The sequence below is a fragment of the Theobroma umbraticum genome, unplaced genomic scaffold (assembly GCF_002168275.2).
Source record: "Theobroma umbraticum cultivar Fairchild unplaced genomic scaffold, ASM216827v3 scaffold_30.0, whole genome shotgun sequence".
Taxonomy (NCBI): Eukaryota; Viridiplantae; Streptophyta; class Magnoliopsida; order Malvales; family Malvaceae; genus Theobroma; species Theobroma umbraticum.
The window spans coordinates 13,361,386-13,380,463 of record NW_018397254.1 but is presented as its reverse complement, the minus strand read 5'-3'; the positions used below and the strand labels follow the sequence as shown (position 1 = coordinate 13,380,463).

Genomic DNA, 19,078 nt, shown 5'->3' with positions numbered 1-19,078 from the left:
TAAGGTATTTACTAATATTAATGTGATGAAGTGCCTTGGTGGATTTTAGTTTTCAATTTTAGATTTGAGGAGAATTAGTGTTATGATGACTAAAAGAGGCTTTTATGCTATTTGCATGATTTGTTTTATTGGAAAGAATATAAGCTTGATATCAAGATTTTATATTGTGCAAAATTTAAAGTTCAATCAGTAGATCCCTTTTGGAGTACACGAGTTTGTTAGTGGTTAGTGTGATTAATTTGTGAATTGTGATTGTAGTACAACTTGAAGTACAATATGAGATTCATTTAGATTATGTTTATTAGAGAACATTGTTTATCATGATTTTGGGAAGGTTGTATTATATAAGTTGATTTTTGATTAAGGGTTTTGAACTACTGAAATATGTATTGTTAAGAAAGTCTAATGTGTTATAAATGAATTGAAAATGATTTTATATTGTGGTAATACCAATTAATAATTATATATATTTTGTTAAATTGGAAATCTTGACTGTGGTTTCAATTTTGAAGAATATAAGAAAATCTATGAGATTAAGTGATGCTTTTGATTGGTGGTCTTATGTTTGCTTTTGACAAGAATTTGATTAGTTGGAGTATGTATCGGTTGATATTCTGTATAAAAAGATTTTCCTTATGGTACATAGATTGGGATTTTGATTTTGGAGTTGATAATAATGTATTTGATTAAGAAAAGTTTGGAATACTTTGATACTTATAGGTTGCATGGAGCATTTAATTATTATATGATAATCAGATTTTGAAATTGAAAGAAAATAATATGAGTTTGGGAGATGACTTGGTTAGTCAAGGATTACACTTGAATTTGTAAAAAAAAAAAAAGGAGATAAACTTATTGATTTGATTTAGTACATTGGTTTGATGTTTGTCATTGGTTCATGATGGTTAAGTTAATAAAGAGTACTTTGTAAAACTCATGAATGTAATGCATTACGTCGATATGATTTTATCTCAGGTTAGTAATGGTTAAATTGTTGAAAAGTACTTTGCTATCTAATTAAAAGGAAATGAAATTAGTATGTGATATTTTGAGGCAATTAGAGAATTTATTAATGTTGTTCTTCAAATTTGAAGTGGTATGTGGTTCTAATTACTTAATATGAATTGAGAATTCCTTTTTGGAGAGATTTTAGACTTGTGACTATAGTTGTGTAAGATAATGTTATGAATATATATATGTTATTCTAATGTTATATTGAATGAAATATCAAAGTGTGCAGTGGAAGCATGATTTGGTAAAGATGAGGATTATTTTTAACTTAGCAAATGATAGATCTACAAAACAAATGAGTATCGCTTGATTAATTTGTGTATTAATGGTGTATGATTATTGATTTGATAGTAAAGATTGTTGGTGAACAAAAATAAGTTATGATATTATGACGTTTTGTTGTGTTACCAAGACAAGGTTGAGATTTATGTATTTGCATACCTTTGAGATTATGGAGCTTTAAAAAGAGTTTCTTCTTTTGTGATTACATCTTGCTTTGGACAAGAATTGAGATTCAAGTTTTAAGATGTTTGATTAATTGACTATATAAGATTTGGATTTATGTTGAATTGTTAGCAGTTAAATGATTACGCGAAGCTTTATGGGATGTTGTTAGATTGCAAAGATGAACTCTGTTAGAGGAAGATTGTATGTAACATTTAATCAAGAGTTGGACAAGACTTGAAGCTTATGGAATTTTGAATTTGGGGACCAAATTCTTTTTAAATGGGGGAATATGTAATATCCCAACCCAAAAATACAATTACATTAGTATGTTTACAAAATCTCAAAATTGAGAAATACGTTTTATTGAAATTATTTATAAATATTTGGACTCATATTAAAATAGTTTGTATATTAAAGACTGCTTAATAAATAGAGTAGTTTTATTTTAATTGGTGTTAGTTTGCATTATCACGTTTAAAGTCAAATGAGGTTAAGGTTAGTTTTATATTACCACATTTAAATGAAAAGCAGTTAGAGAAGGCAAAGGTCCGTCTATACTATCAAGTTTAAAAGAAAAACAAAAGTTAATGTAAGTTTAAAAGTCAAAGGAACCATTTGGAAAAAAGTAATCCTAGAGTAGAATAAGTCAAAAAAAAGGAAAAAAATTCTACTTAAGAAAGCAAGGATTAAGGTATGATAAGCTTTTGTATCTTTCTTAGCTTGGACACAAAAGCCATCAGTTGTTTTAGTGTTTCTTCAATTTCCATTCAAATTTCGTACTATTCCACTGGCATGATGGGTACAAATGAAAAGATTTTGAAAAGATCTTTCTAATGTTTTTTGTAACATCTTATTTAGTTTTGTGGTTAGAGAGATATGAGTTTTTTAAGTTGGTTGGGAAATTTATTTTTGACAGTTTTGACGATCTAATTTTGGAACACTAAAACTCAACTTTCTAGTAATGCTTTGAGTCATTTCTTTGAGTGCTTTTGTAGTATCAAATGTGTTGTTCAATTTGGTATCAATGGCTCAGTTATGGGGTTTTTGTATTAAGAGAACTGAAGGTTCAAAGTTGGCTACTTGAATCTAGAAACTTAAAAATTTGAGTAAGTCTATATGATTTTTAAACTTTTTGGCTTCTATAACCTAGGAATTTTGAAATCTTTTTCATCAAAACTAATTTTAATGTTATATTGTGACATGAATACTTGAATTTGGTTTTGAGTTTATCATTGAAACAATTCAAATTAAGAGTTATAAGTGTTCGAAGTAAATCAGATAATCAGAAAAATTTAAAATTTTAGAATTTATTAAAAGGTCGGTTTTAATTATTTCTACAATTATTCTTGATCTATATTTGATCTATTTTGATAGAAACTTCAAAAAATAAGCTATTTGAATTTTAGTAAATTTTTTTATGAGTAAATATTTATTTGAAAAATTACTTTTGAATTGGTAGATTTTAGAAAAATTTGTTAACAATATTCAAGAGTCAAGGTTTAATTAACATTTGTTGAGCTTTATATTTGTTATTGATTTGTATTTTAACTTGTGAGTTTCAAATTTTTGAATATTTTATGTATTTATAAATTATTATAAAAAATTAATTTTTATTTTTAATCAAAATTAATTTTGGTTAGTGAAAGAGGTGCTACATTCTAAATGCCTTAAAATGACTAGTAATGAGTCATGGTTCGTTTTGATAAGTTAGCAGTGTTGGTTTATAATTTTGAGTTATTTGAATTAATAGGTTTTAAGAGAATTCAGACTCTTTGTTCTTTAGTTTTTGAAAACAGGTAAATGACTAATATCCCTTTGGTGTTTTTAGACCTTAAAAGTTGGCCTCAATGTGAATGTGAATTTCGTATCTTATGTATAATATGTTTTGCCCTATGATTTGTAAAAACCGAGTTAAGCATGCAAAATATATATATAATTTTCGTATATTGGATTTAGAATATGAAATATACAAAACATGATTTTTTATTTTTAAATTTGAATATGATTTTGTTTAATGTATGCATATACGACAATCTTTGTGAATACTTAGTTAGAAATGATTATGTTTTTATGTGCATGAGGTGTGTTTAATGAAAGTAAATAATATTGTTTTGTGAATTTGGATAATTAGAAAATATGTTTTGTTTTGTCTTTTAGTATGACTATGTTATGATCTAGCCAATGGGGGTTAATTGTTGGCCATATTGACATGTATTCTATGATTAGAGATCGATCTCCTAACCACCCCATCTGTTATAGAATAGTGGTATTTGTAATATCTGTTCAGTGGAGTCAATAGTTGCTTCTAATATACTTATGACCCATACCACTAGGGTTAATTGTGGTTTTTATTTTGATTATGACCTCTGCCGTAGGGGTTAAGTGTGGTCATAGTATATTACAAAAGACCACTAAAATCTAAATATTTATAAAATATGTTTATTCCATTATTTGAAAGTGAAATTTTGAAGTATATAATTCTGAATGAGATTACTAAAAACTTTGTTTTGATATCTATATAATTAATGATATTTTTGGCATAAATGTTTTAGAGTATCCTCAATCCAACTTAGAGGATGTCAATTAGTTGTTGAGTGGTTGTACTCACTCCATTAATTCTCATCATTTGATAGATTTCAACATCTTTGCATGTTTGGGACTTAGACTTTCTTGGCGAGAGTTTTGGTTAGCAAGATTAACGAATGCCGTTGGATAATTATAAGCTTTGATGTGAGCATTTAGTTTTTGTTTGTTTATCAAATGTTAGCTGGATGAGAAATTTGTATCTTTTAGGGAATTGTATTTTAATGTTATATTTGAAGACTTGAGGTTTTGTAAATGTAAATTTTGAAAAAATTGTGGAAGTATTATATTTGATTAAGTATGATATTTTTGCCTTACATGCCTATGAGATTCATGTCATAAGTATGTAGCATCTGTTATGTCCTAAAACCTTGGGTTTGAAGCATGACACAATTGAGGCAAATATTGACAAACTAGCAATTAACCATTCTTATAGAAGTACAACATTTAAATCTAAGATTGGGGTAGCTTGATGAAAACCCCATTTCCAAATCATATCTTGAAACCCTCACTGGTTCACCTTCTATTATACCAAATGAGGAAGAGCTACCATTGCCATCAGTTCAAAATACCAACAAATTTTACCCAGGATTCATTCATAAGGAAGCATTGTACTGGTTGGAACAATGCGTCATTGGTCTTAGCAATGTGTGGGCTTGTCATCCACACCATTCATACAAACATTCAACATAAATAAACTCACACAAACATAGGCGCCATTAAACAATTATGGAACTTTTAAATTTAAGGTTTGGAAACACTTTCTTTCATTAACAATATTCATATAACATATATTTCATATCAACATTTAACTGCACTCTTTAGTGCTGACATGGGCCCTTAAGCCATCATTTATCATATTTGTATAAATCAATACAAGTATAATGCCATCAAGTGGCTTCACAATCAAAACATAGTCAAGAGTTTATAAACAAGAAAGTAAAGGTTGACTCATCAACGGAACATGAATCAACCCTTTAGGTTACAAGTGACTACTAGAACACCTACCAAGAAAGAACGGATCACATCTCCATGACACTGGCTACTGGAAAGCTATCTCACTGATTTGTAAAAAAAATGAAAAACTAACATGTGAGTTATAAAGACTCCAAAAGTGAATACAAGAAAGAGACAAACCAAGGAAATGAGTTTTTGCACATATTTTGCAAAAGCAACATGAATTTCATAACCTCATTAAAATTCCTTCCAATTACTCAATAACATCATTTTAAATCTTTTCTTATAAAGACAATTTAAATCCAAGTTAGGTAAACAATTGGATAAACAAGTTATGGTTCAAAATACAAAATAGTTATGTAGAGAAAATGAGAGATTTCCATATCTTGGGTACCAGCACCTTAGCTTTTGGTAGCTATACCATTCTTGTATTCAAACCCATACAGTGGGTGTCATTCCTCACCCTTAAACATATACTTACTTTTCAGCTTCCATACTTACTAGTTCTCCATATAATCATTCACACATGAACACATAATATAAACATTCAATCATATCAACATTTTCAAACTAGGATAACAATAGCAATCTCATTTACATCATTTACATAACTATACTAGTCTTTAAAATCCTTTAAGAATTATTAAAATTTACTAACTATGAGTGGTGCTTGCCCCAACTCAAAGTGAATAGTCGACAAATCCCCACTATCTTGGATTTTTTGAGCTTTAGTGAGTGGCATTCAACCTCACCCACATCTTGAGTGGTGCCCACCCCAACTTAAAACAGATAGTGGGCAAATCTCCATTGTCTTGGATCCCTTGAGCGTACTGTGAGTGGCATTCAGCTTCACCCAGACTTGAGTGGTGCTCGCCCCAACTCAAAGCGAATAGGATATTAAGCCTCATATCTTGGATTCCTCAAGCATAGGATCTATTATATCTATAACTCATTTCATTATTTCATAATCATGCTCATTTGTGAAACCTTAATTTTTCATATAGTGAGAATTTGGTGAAAACGTGAACTTTTAACCTTAAGTGGCGAATGAATTTTTGCAAGTTTGAACTTGGAGGGCCGACCCTATCACAACCCAAACCCAGTGACCATGATCGACATAAAGGTATTGATGGGAGTGACCCTCTTAACCCAACAAAGCCTTAAAGTAAATAAGCAAATTACGCAAATGTACATCATGGAACTCATTACCATGAAGTCTTATACAAGCATGTATAATTATATTTATATCAAACGTTAAAATATTAGTTTGCAAGATTCCATGCTCAAAGTGTAAAAGCATAACAAATACAAAGTTCAAATTATAAGCCACCTAGGGCAATTTCAAGCGTAAGCCATTCCATCGAAAATTCAAAGTATAACATTTGTTACAACAATGTAAACAGAGTTTAAAATTCATGAAGGGCTAACATGATAGACAAACCAACAAAGTACAACTCAAAACAAAAGGGTTGACATCTATTGGATGCTTTATCAATTACCTATCAAATCGATTGTAGAAGTAGTTCTTCCTAAAGGAAAATGAGCTGAGCAATCTATTGATCAGGAAAAACAAATGCATCTTACATGTCTAAGTTGTAAAATAACTCTGTGAGCAGATATGAGGAAAGGGGAATAAGCTAAACGGGAGAGTATTTATCAAAGATAGTTTCAAAATAATGCAAGTAATCTATTTCCAAACAAAATTAAAGTTTGTCTTCCAAGCATATCAAATATCCAAAGAGTTCAGGAGTTCATTCCTGAACAAGACCAATTATCCAAAGGTGCAGTTATGTTACAAGCACGATCCATTATTCAACAATATTAAACCTTTGTTTCAATGAATACAAATTGTCTTGAAATGTTCAAATAAAATTTTTTTTGGAAACCCATTCATAAGCTTTGGAAAATGACATTAATTATATATACAGTGTTCAAGTTTACAAATGGTAACGCATATTCAAATTTGATCAAAAAGAAAAAGTTGGAAGTAGATTTCAAAGAATAGAAAAATGTAGTCTTAAAACAAATTCATTTCATTTACAAAATCCATTAAAGACTAATTAAATTCACAAATAAACATAATCTGTCCTTAATTGAATAAATCTAGTCCAAATAACTATCAAAATTTCAAACACCAAAGTGGAAACAAATGTCACTTCAAGTAGGTCGTGGAGTGCTAGATAAAATGGACAATCAAAACAAAGTGTGTCATAGCACCAAAGTGGTCCAAAACATAGTCAATGACCATAGATCAAAGAGGGGTAGAATCGCAGCAATTACCAAACAAAACAAAACAAATTGTGCATTCAAGTTGTGCTTATAGGTTACCAATTAAATGCTTATTTCTTGAATTTAAACAATTGATATTCATTGATTCTTGGATGCTTACTTTAGATATATTCATGAGTTGAATGCTTTATTTTTATTATTTCAAAACAATTGGTGTAACTCATGAATTATAGAACATTAAAAAATAGCATGTACATTGAACTTCATTGATCATTTTTTTGTATATGCTCATGTTTTTTTTATTGAAATCATGCATGAATTTCATGAAATAAATTAGAATCATGATTAGTTCCTTATACAAATTTGATTATAATTTGGAAGAATGCATGCTAAATGAATAGTTAATGGTTGAAAGTGCTTAATAACCATATCCTATTGATATTTGATGAAAATCGCACAAGTATCAGATCGAGGTGAAAATCACTTTGGAAGATGTTGGACTACTATAGTTCTACACAAGGTAGCATGTTGAGTACAAGCCCTGGCCTTTCGTAACAGGCTGTAGCGTTAAGGAAGCCAAGGCTGTCATGCTAAGGAGAGCAAGATTGCAGTGCTGGTGAAAGGAAGTGCATCATACAAATTCTTGAGGTTAGAGCACTACGGTGTTATTGTAACAAATGGGGCAGCATTGTGATGCCAATGAACCCAAAGCTGCGACATTAGAGAATCTTGTAAAAAGAAAAATTTGATAGGATTTTCAAATTTTGGTTATTTGGAGCCTATTTAAAGGACCTTTTTTAGAGGTTTAAAGTAAGAGGCAACAAGTAATTTCTTTAGAGAAAAAGAGCCAAAAATAAAGCAAGAGAGCCAGAGAATTTGAGGGAGAATCAAAGTCACAAAGCTTCAACTATTAGTTTTCTCTCTCTACTTTTGTATTTCTCTTATTTTCTTTGACTTGGATTAATGGCTAATTTTCTTTAAATGAAGTTTTTATTAGATATTATTAGCTAAGCTATTATTCTAAAATTATGGGGATTTCAACAAGTAGTTAAAATATTAGTTTCTCTTTTATTTATTATGAATTGGTACAATTTTGATTACTCAAATCTGTTTTTAATGCTTTTGATTGTCTAGCCAACAATTAACTAATTTGTGAATCTAATTGAGACTTGACAGAGAGATTTTAAATTGGAATTAGGTTTGAATAGTATATGTTCACATCACTTAGGTGATCTGATTTATGATTCACGTAGACATACGTCAATTGTCAGACATAGCTAAATTAGAACGCTAGCTTAATGAACCTTATTTAATTGATTACTAAAAACATATAGTGACCTAATTAAGTTAGGTATTGGTGCAAGCATCTCAATGGAGACTTGTAAATAGCTTTAGATTTTAGGTTAGTAAAGCCACCCATGAATATAAATAATAGGAGAAGCTAGTATTAGATGAAGTGTTGAATGAGCCCATAATCGTGTTATTTAATTTATTGCTTTTCTTAAGTGAATTCTTAGTTTCTATTAATTAATTTACTGTTTGAGGTTTAGTTTAGTTTTAATTAATTTTCTAAAAGATTTAGTTACTTTAATAAGATTGGTTTTTCAAAATTTTTGTACTTAGCAAAGATTTAGGAACCAATCTCTGTGGGATACAATTCTGGACTGACTATTTATATTACTTGTACGATACCTATACTTGCGTGTGCAAAATCAATAATAGTCTTCACTAGTAAGAAGTGTGCAAACTTAGTCAATCTATCCACTATAATCCAAATGGAATTGCAACCCTTACTAGTGTGGGGTAATCTCGTTGCAAAATCAATAGATATATGCTCCCACTTCCACTTTGGTATGGGTAAAGGTTGTAGTAAACCTATGGGCCTCTGATTCTTCACCTTAATTCTTCACCTTAACCTAGTAGCATACTAAACACTTAGCCATAAACTATGCTACATCATTTTTCAAGCCTTCCCACCAATATACCTTTTGCAAATCATGGTACATCTTGGTGGCTTCGAGATGTACTACATAAGCAAAACTCTTGTCTTAATTAAGAACGACACTTGTTACCAAATTTGAACATTAATTTGCATAAATAATTAAACAAGTTGAATTCTACTAAGCTAAGTAGGGACTCGCATTGGACGTAGATATTTCAAGCTCCATTAAACATAGAATTATCTCTTATTTGCATTAAAAATAATTTTAGTTTATTAACCATGGAATTAGTTCACCATAGATTCATGGTTTCACTTTTGAGTTATCTATGATTAGGAGAAATATCCAATATGTAAAATTTAATATTAGTTTGTCCAATTGCTAATCTTATGTTGTGAACACTCATAGCCATCCAATGACAAAACGTGAATTTACCATTTTATCTTTTATGTCATTTTATCTCCTAGTCTCATATTTCATCTAATTGATGACCCAATACTTCAGATTTAATTTTTTGAGTATTAAGATATGATGAGTAGCTAATTCATCAATCTACTAGGCCCAAACTAAATCACCAATCTTCTTGAAATCACTAGAAGTGATGTTAATACTATGAACTTCAATATTTGGATATATGTTCTCAGATGCTCACTTCAGTTATAATCCCAACATATGAAATCTAGATAAATGTATTAAAATGATTGTACTCATGGTATATCAATGATTATAAGGAGACAAAACATGACTTCACTATCCATCAAGATTACAATCCTACCATAAACGAATGCATAAGTGTGAGATTAAGATTTAAGCAAACGATCTAACTTAAACTTAAGTCTCACATGATTCTAGTTTACTTTATAATGTCATTACTCAAAGCCAGCAACTCCATGCTAGGAATTTGAGAATATGGTGCCCTAGAAAGTAAGTATATTCTTATGTTTAATTTCATTTAATTTATTTGTAATGAAACTACATTTTGATAATAAGATGAAGAGTTTGTTTTAAATAAGCATTCATTATCCAGTTATTAAGGTATCATGATTCTAATGAGATATTAGAATACATTTGTGTGAAAATTCATATATAGGAAATATGTATTTTAATTGAATCTAAAAATTGTTCACAACCAAATGATAAAGCTGGTCACTTTATTATGTTAAGGCTGTAGTGTTTAGATTACTTTTAGCGAAACGCATGTGATTCACTTCAAAGGAATGACGAGTCTCAAATTATCGAAATGGTTGACTTAAAGTAATCATACTATAACACGAAATGGAATCATGTGAGAATCAAATTTAAGTATAACTATTACTTAAATCTTAATATCACACTTATGCATTTACTTATAGTAGAATCAAAATCCTGATGGATAATGGACTCGTGTTTTATCTCTTTATAATCTTTGATATACCATGAGTATGATCATTATAAAATGTTGATCTAGACTCTGTATATTAGGATTATTATTGAGGTGAACTTCTAGGAATATATATCCAAATAATGGAGTTCATAGCATTAACATCACTTCTAGTGATTTTAGGAAGATTGGTGATTAATCTAGGTCTAATGGATTAATGAAGTAGCTACTCATCACATCTTGATACTCAAAAGATTAGATCTAAGGTATTAAATCACTAATTGGATGAAATCTAGGCCTAGAGGACAAAATTTACATAAATGGTAAAATAGTAATTTTAATTTTTTTAATCGTTGGATGATTATGAAGGTTCATAATATAAGGTTTGCAATTTGGCAACTAATAATTAATATCAAGTATTGCATCATATCTTGTAATTATAGTTAATCCAAGAATGCAACCATGAATCTATGGTGGAGCGATTTCATTGTATAAGCTCTAATTATCTTAATGAGGTTAAGAATAATTCTAAGTTTATTGAGGCTTGAAATTTTATGTTCAAATAGATTCTCCTCTTAGCTTCATAGAATTCAACTTGTTTAAGTTAGAATGTATGTTTCATTTGATTAATTAAGTTGTGTACAAAAATGACAACTTTTATATGTTTGTCCTAATTTAGACAAGAAAATATATTTATCTTAATTTAGACAAGAAAACATGTTTTGTCTTTATTTAGACAAGAAAACATATTTGTCTTAATTTAAAATAAGAAAAATAGGTTTTGTTTTAATCTAAATAAGAAAACACATTTGTCTCAATTTTAGACAAGTTAACATGTTTTGTCTTAATTAAAGACAAGAGTTGTTGTAAATTAAAATAATGTTATAAGAATTCTTGCAAAACGAATCTAGACATCCATGTTGATAAAAAGAGACTTCGTGTTTAGCTAATACTCTTTTATTTATTATTAATTCTTTTTAAATAAAGATGGATAATAATAAATTAAGAGTTATCATTCAACAAGGAGTTTTATTTTATCTAATTAAAAAATTAAATTATTTATTTTTTAATTTTAATTTTGATAATTATGGAGCATGTTTGATGCATCCATAACTCTAAATGAATGGTCAAGATTAATTCAAAGGTATTTGATTTTGATTAAATCTTTGAAGCAAGAGTTTTAATAAAAAGAGAAAAGATTGAAAAAGAAAAAGCTACGTATAGCTCTTGAGAAAGTCTCTACAGCCACTTCTTTTCTCCTCCTCATTCTTTTAACTTTGATGCACCTCTCTTCCTCTCTCCCATTCTTGGTTGATTTTTTGAAAAAAAATTAGCATTAATTTTTAAAAATGAAAAAAAAAAGACAAATTGATTGTCATCCTATAGTCTAGCATTCCAAACCTTGTCTATTCAAGTTTCAAGTTGAAAGCATTCTTGAAGAATAAGTAATAAGTTTGTTTGGTTGAGAAATCAATCATTCGTGTGGTAGTGAATTTACTACAATTCATTAGGTGTCCGAAAATAAAAATTGTGAAATAAAAGGTACGTTTATTTTACTTTTATAGATTCTTATTTTTTTAAGATGTGATTATATTACTTGTAATATGAATGATGTGTTTTTTGACTTCTATAATTAGATTGCTAGCTTGCTTTATAAAAGAAAATTTTTGAAATCTATGCTTTACACAAAGACATTAATCCACTTAGATCCAACTCCATTAATCCAATGATTTGAGACTCATCATTCATTTGAAATGAATCACATTCTTTTTGTTGGAAGTAGTATGGACACTACAATCTTAACATAATAAAGTGATCAACTTTATTATTCAATTGTTAACAATTTTAGATTCTATTAAAATACATGTCTCCTACGTATGCCTCTTCGTATAAGATGTATTTTAATTCCTCACTAGAATCTTGGAACTTTTATAACTAGATAATAAATGCTTACTTAAAACCAATTCTTTATCTTATTATCAAAATGTCCTTTCACTACGAATAAAATAAATGGAATTGAATATGAGAATATACTCGCTTTCTAGGGCAATATATTCTCAAATTCCTAACAATAAATGATGTTATGGATGTTTGCTATGAGTTGGCTTATGGATTGTATTTGTCACAAGATGTCTATACACAGGATTTGTTATATATGTTGTTTCTGCATTATGAGCATGTGAACGTGTAGATTGATTTATATATTTTTTAATATATAATATAATCATGTTTATACTTTTTCCATATAATTCCACGGTGATGAGTTCCATGAAGCATCTATGGGTATGTGGTTCACTTATTATATTAAGCTTACATGAGTTAAGAGGGTAACTCTCATCGATACTCTTATGCTGGTCATGCCTTAGATTTGGGTTGTGACACTTTGTTACATGTCTTGAATACATATTTTTGTCAACATTTTTTCCTAAATTTCAAGATCTCTACCCAACATGTTTTATCATTACCGAAATCTATTTTTCTTCTTTTGATAGACCAAGAGGAGTAATCGAGTTTAAAATCAATAATTGGACATGGTCATTTGGCTTGGTTTTCAAATTGGGTATGAAGTAAACATCCATCAAATGGAGCATATGAATCGTGTAAACTCCTTTCCCCAGATACCTTTGATTTTGTTTACTTTCTAATGTTATGTTTCAAGTAATATTTTGGTGCAACCTAAAATCATGGTTGAGATTTGATTGGTAATGTGTCGCATCTTTAATTACTTTTAAAACTAGAAAGAATTATCCAATCTTAAGCATACTACTTTAGATGCTCTCATGTGTTTTATACGTGGTAGATTATTGTCATTATTCATAGTCAATTAGACATGGAATGGTAAAAAAAGAAATGATTATATGGAAATGTACCCACCAAATTTATCTTAATTTTGTTGCTATGATTTTCTCTTTTTTTTTTCTTAAATGATCATTGCCTATCAAACTGAAGTAATCTAATATTGTAACTTGCAAGGTACCAAAAATGCCTCTTCTGCAATATATTCCTATCCACATGAGAGCAAACTATTTTGGGATTCTACTTGAATCCTTTGTGTAAAGGCAATTTGGAACTAATGTGTAGACGTTATACAAGGAATTGTTATTTTACTTAATAATTTCTTAAATGATCAATATTTGTTGTAAATTTTTCTTGGTTTATATGTTATAGGTTGCTTTAAATTTTGTAAAATTTGTACAATGGGCACATTTTTGTTGCATATTAGAATGTTACATGTGTTGCTACCCTTTTTAACTACATATTTTGAATGCTACTATACTTTTTTAGGATTGCAACCGTATAGTATATGGTTGCACATTAGTTTTGTTGCAAAAATTCCATAAAAAGTGTAGCTAAACTTTTCTATATATCGACTAAAGTTATACTTAACCATTACTTTAGGTTAAGGCTCCACTTAGAAAAAAAATATTGTAGTGTATTTAATAGAAAGTAAATGCAATAAAAATAAAGAATAAAGGGTAAAGAGAACTGCAAACACAATTTATAGAGGTTTGGCCTTTTCTCTTGACACTTATGTCCTCACCCTTAACTTTCTAGGGAGTTCAATCCACCATTCACTTCAACCAATACAAATACCATTTAAATTAAGGTACAACATTTCTATCTTTTAAAGGCTTAGATACAACCTCTAATACTATCTTTTGAAGACTAAGTCATAACCTCCCTATCTCTCCAAAATTTAAGTTTTTTGACAATCTTTACAAGTAAGAAAACCTCTAATAGGTAAATATTGTTTAGTAATTACAAAGCAATATCGAAAATGATTACAATAGAATATGAATGAAGGCTCAAATGCTCTGAAAAACTGGGAAGAATGTGAAAATTGCTTGCTTTAAACTTGTGTCTTGTTTCTCTTGTTATTTCTCTACAATGATGATCCAAAAATAGTGTATTTACACTTACAAATCTCATTAGAGCCACATAACATTAACTAAGAAAAGAGTCGTTACTTTGTTGAAAATCTACCTTCATTACTGCTAATGGATACCTCGAGATCGATCCCAATATGAAAGGCTCGATCCTGCCTTCATTTGAAAGAATGTGAAAATACTTGCCCTAACCTTATGTCTTGTTTCTTCTCTTATTGTTCTGCAATGATGATCTAAAGAGAGTGTATTTAAACTTGCAAATCCCATTGGAGCCGCATAGCATTAACTAAGGAAAAAGTTGTTATTTTGTTGAAAATCTACCATCCTTAATGGTAATGGATACCTTGGGATTGATCCCAATATGAAGGGCTCGATCTTGCCTTCATTTGTTGTATGAAAATTTGAATTTTGTGAGTGAGGATCGATCCCTAGCAAGTAACAAGGGATCTTGTAGCTTTTGTTTCAAAGGGATCATCCCCTTTACCCTTGGGATTGATCCATGTAGCTTCTCATTTAAAAAAAAAATCTAATTTGAACCATTTCCCTTTCAAAGCAATTTTAACGTTTGAAAATACTTTAAATAATTGACAAAAGTATGAATTTTAATTTAATTACATGATTTAAAATTTTTTGAATATTTCTTAAGCTTATTATTTAAGGGAATTTTTTTAATTTTTGGGAAAGGTAAGCTTTTATTATTATCAAAAAGCAATAAGCTGGAAGGTAGCTTATTTGCTTATTTAAAACATAAAGAAAATAAAAGTAAAAAGAAAGAAACCCCAAGTAGTATAACTAGAAGCTTGTTTAAGGTCACAAATAGACTGTTTAGGTTTGTACGCCAAGTGTTCTTTCCTTGATTCCTAAAACCCTTCACATTGTACCGTGTAAACTTGGTCTCCAATTTTACCATTTAAGAAAGTTGTCTTCATATCCATGGGATGAAGTTCTGGTAAAAATGTGGTACTAAGACTATAATGATTCTAAAAGGATCCTTAAAAGATACTAGTGAAAAGATCCCATTATAATCAACTCCTCTCTCAATAAATCCCTTAGTCATCAATTTAGCCTTAAATTTCTCAATTTGTTAGAATGTGATCATTTCATTTTTGTACATGGAAGTTCGTTCTCATTGTCTTTTGCAAGTATAATGTAGGTTTTTAAGAAAATTTTTGTAACTTCTTTAGTATAAACAATGAGATATTGGCAATTGCAATGGGTCAATCGTCTGGTTTCTTTATCCTCTGTTTTTCTGTTTCTGCAGGCAACTAATAAGACCCGAAAGAGGCCCAGCTAAACTTGTTATTTGAGACTCTAAAACCCAAAAAGAAAAAAGAAAAAGGGAAAGTCGAAAAGGTATTGTCAGGGTTTGAATGTTGGCGAAGGTGACTGGGCTCGTGCTAGACTTTCTTTGGACAATATGATAAACAACTCATATAAATATAATTTTCCTATTATCTTAAAATTTTCTCAATATTATAATAACAAGAAGAAGGATTTATTAACTCCCTATGGCCAGAGAAAATATAGAGACCATAAGAATGTTACCCTGAAAATAATCTTTTGATTTCTTTTCAATGTCTGTGCTTTATGATAACATATAGTCCTGCAAATAACAATTAATATCCTTTAATCCTTACTATTTAAAGGGGAAAATAAATTGAATTCCAAGCATAGGCCTCTTTTTTTTCTTTTGAAAAGCTAAGCTTATGGGCCCCTAGAAACTAATTCGAACCTCACTTATCCCAAAAAAGACAAAAAAACCTAATTCGACGCTCAAATTATAATCTATTAATAGATTTTATATATAGTCATCTGAATATAAATTTGAAAAAGACAATTGCTCAAAAGTTTTAAATGTATGGAAAAATTTTGTAAAACATAATTTTTATTACTATTACACACTACTGACTATGTCGCTGTTCGATGCATGATAAGGTATCCATCCTTTCTAGAAAAAGGAAATCATATTTATCATTATAAGGTGTGGGCATAATAAATGTTGTATGTTTCCTTCACCCATCCATTGGGACATTTAAGATAATGCTGCACTGCCTTCGCTTTTATGGACCAGCAAAGGAAGCTGTGTTATCAGTTCGATGACCGAAATATATATACACTATACAGCTAATTATTTATGCACAGGACCTCTGTCTACGATTGACCATGGTCGATCCACTATAAAAATAAAGAAGCACCAAAGTGTTCCCTTCCATTGCAGCACCACCATAAAGATGTTCCCTCTCATTCTTGCAACTCTTGGAAATTAAATTGCTATCAGACACCAGAGAATAAAATCTTTATAACAACCTACCCACGCAAATGCGTACCCCTTAAGCTACAGCTTTCGACGTGCAATTTTGTTTATTTTTTGGTACAAAGGGAAAAGAAAAAACAAAAAAGGTATGGTTATACTGGAAGGGTTGAGGGCTTAGGGTCATATATAAACATATAGTTCAAAGTATTTGTTAATTAACTCCCTATATACGCACCATTCTTGAACTTGACATGATCGATGAATATGGTCATATTTTTTTAAATTATATTCCTAAAATTTTATTTTTAAATATTTATTTATGATTAATATTAACAATATTTATATAATTTAAAAATATATGACTGAAATTAGAGAAAAAAAAGAAAATATGGCCAAATAAATTCTATCCATAAATTATACTCACTGGAGATATCAATTAGAAGAAGACAAATGCCAAATAGTTATTAATACTTAATAGCAAATTTATGTATAGTACATAACTTATACTACGTACTGAGGCTGCTGTTTTGATAAGAAAAAGGGGAAAAATGATGGCATGCTAAGTTGTGGCCACACTAAATGTGACATGTTCCTTTCCCTTAAAGATGAAGCTCCATCGCTTTTATGAAGCAGGCAATTAAGGAAGCTATATAATATAGTTTGATGATGGAAACTATATATATAGCTATTTAATTATGTTCAGGACCTCTGTCTAGGGTTGACCTTGATCCATTACAAAAGTGTTCCCTTCCATTGCTGCACCATCATAAAGATGTTCCCGCTCATTCTTGCAACATTTCGATATTAAATTCCTAGCAGAAACCAGAGAATAAAATCTTTAAAACAACCCATCCAAGTTTCCCTTTTATCCTCAGTCCTCAGATCCTATCAATGGTTTGGGCTTTTGGAGTTACCTTCACAAATAACAAAAATAGGAAAAGATCAAACATCGAATACTCCTCAGTTAGGCAACTGCAATAAGTTATTGAACATATTCCAATCTTCGTAGACATGTAAATTATCATGCCACAGATGATCAAAATAAGAATGGCTAAGTTGAAAGTTTCACTTAGTCTAAAAGAGCGAAAGAAATGGCTGAGTTGCTGACGACTCTGCTTGTGTGTAAACTAATTATCTTAATTGTTTTTGAATTTGTGAGGGGAATTTCTTCAAATCTGTGAACTCAATATCCCGCGTGCCACAGGTTGCACATAAAACCTGCGACCAGCGGCGGGGTCCCCAATGTCACTGAAGTGGCAGTCAACGATACCAACTCATGATCGTGCCACAGCTTCCGTCATTTCCATTGGCAGTGGCCTTTTAGTTCCCACTCGACCGTACGGTCTCTTCTTTTGCTTCACATTCCCGTAAGTAATTAACAAAAACAAATTAAATGACGAAAGATTGATGAAGTACACTTTCTAGCACAGCCAAGTAAAGATAAGTTTGAGCATCCATTCACTATACAACGAGGCATCAGCTACATTAATTCCATTTGCCATAAGACAAGGTTAGGAGACCTCAAAATCTCCTTTCGAAATCAAAGCTTAACAGACTGACTAATTAAACTAGCTAGCAAATTGTATATAAAATTGGATAGAGATCGTGAAGGCAGTACTCTCCTACATTTTTTTCTGCATGTAATTCCTAGTTAATTATTAATTAGCCATCTACTTCTCTAATATTGTCAGAATAATTAGAGCCACAGAGCTCCGGCCTCCTTGAGAAGTGGCACCAGGGTTCCATTGATGTGGGAAGCCATGACTCGGTCCATGGCTCCTATCAGCTTCCCTCCAATGAAAACAACGGGAACTGCTTGTGAGTTGCCAAGCAGCCTCATCAGTGCCCTTTCCATCTCTTTCCCTCTGGGGTCCTGGTCAAGCTCGTACACCGTTGGGTTCACTCCCATTCCGCAGAAGAGCCTCTTCACAGCGTGGCACATGCAGCAGGTGCTCAAACTGAATATCACCACTGCGCTCTCTGAGGCCAGCTTCACCACCCTCTCCATTGGGTCTGACCCCATGCTCCTCGTTGGCACGTAGTAACCCCAAGAATCACCCTGATAATGCATTCTTCTTCTGCTCCTTCTTCTCCTCTTCCCAAGAAGAACAAACAACAAAATGTTCAAAAGTAACTAAAAGGCCGAAAGCGATGGTGTGGTGGAGTTAGAGAAATTTGTGTTTGGGAAAGTGGCAAGCGAGTGATCGTGGTGTCAAAAGTGCGGATGGGACTGGGTTTTATAAGGGTGGCGTTGCAAGGGTATGAGAGTAAATAAAGTGGGGTTTGTCCGTTGTTGTCGCAGCGCGTGCTTTAAGGGTCTCGTGTATTTGCATTAAAGCATTGCTGTCTGCAGCAAGAGACACATATACTCCTGGGAGAGCTTAGTGGAAGCAAAGGTCTCAGTTGTGGA

At 30.8% G+C, this 19,078-nt stretch overlaps 1 protein-coding gene across 1 annotated transcript; it reads right to left on the bottom strand.

Moving 5' to 3' along the window:
• Positions 1 to 18,129: 18,129 nt before the first annotated feature.
• Positions 18,130 to 18,863, bottom strand: LOC110420742 (glutaredoxin-C1-like). The gene has a single exon (XM_021434116.1). It carries the CDS (start codon positions 18,737 to 18,739, stop codon positions 18,365 to 18,367), a length of 375 nt encoding a protein of 124 aa, XP_021289791.1. The 5' UTR covers positions 18,740 to 18,863; the 3' UTR covers positions 18,130 to 18,364.
• Positions 18,864 to 19,078: the final 215 nt, after the last annotated feature.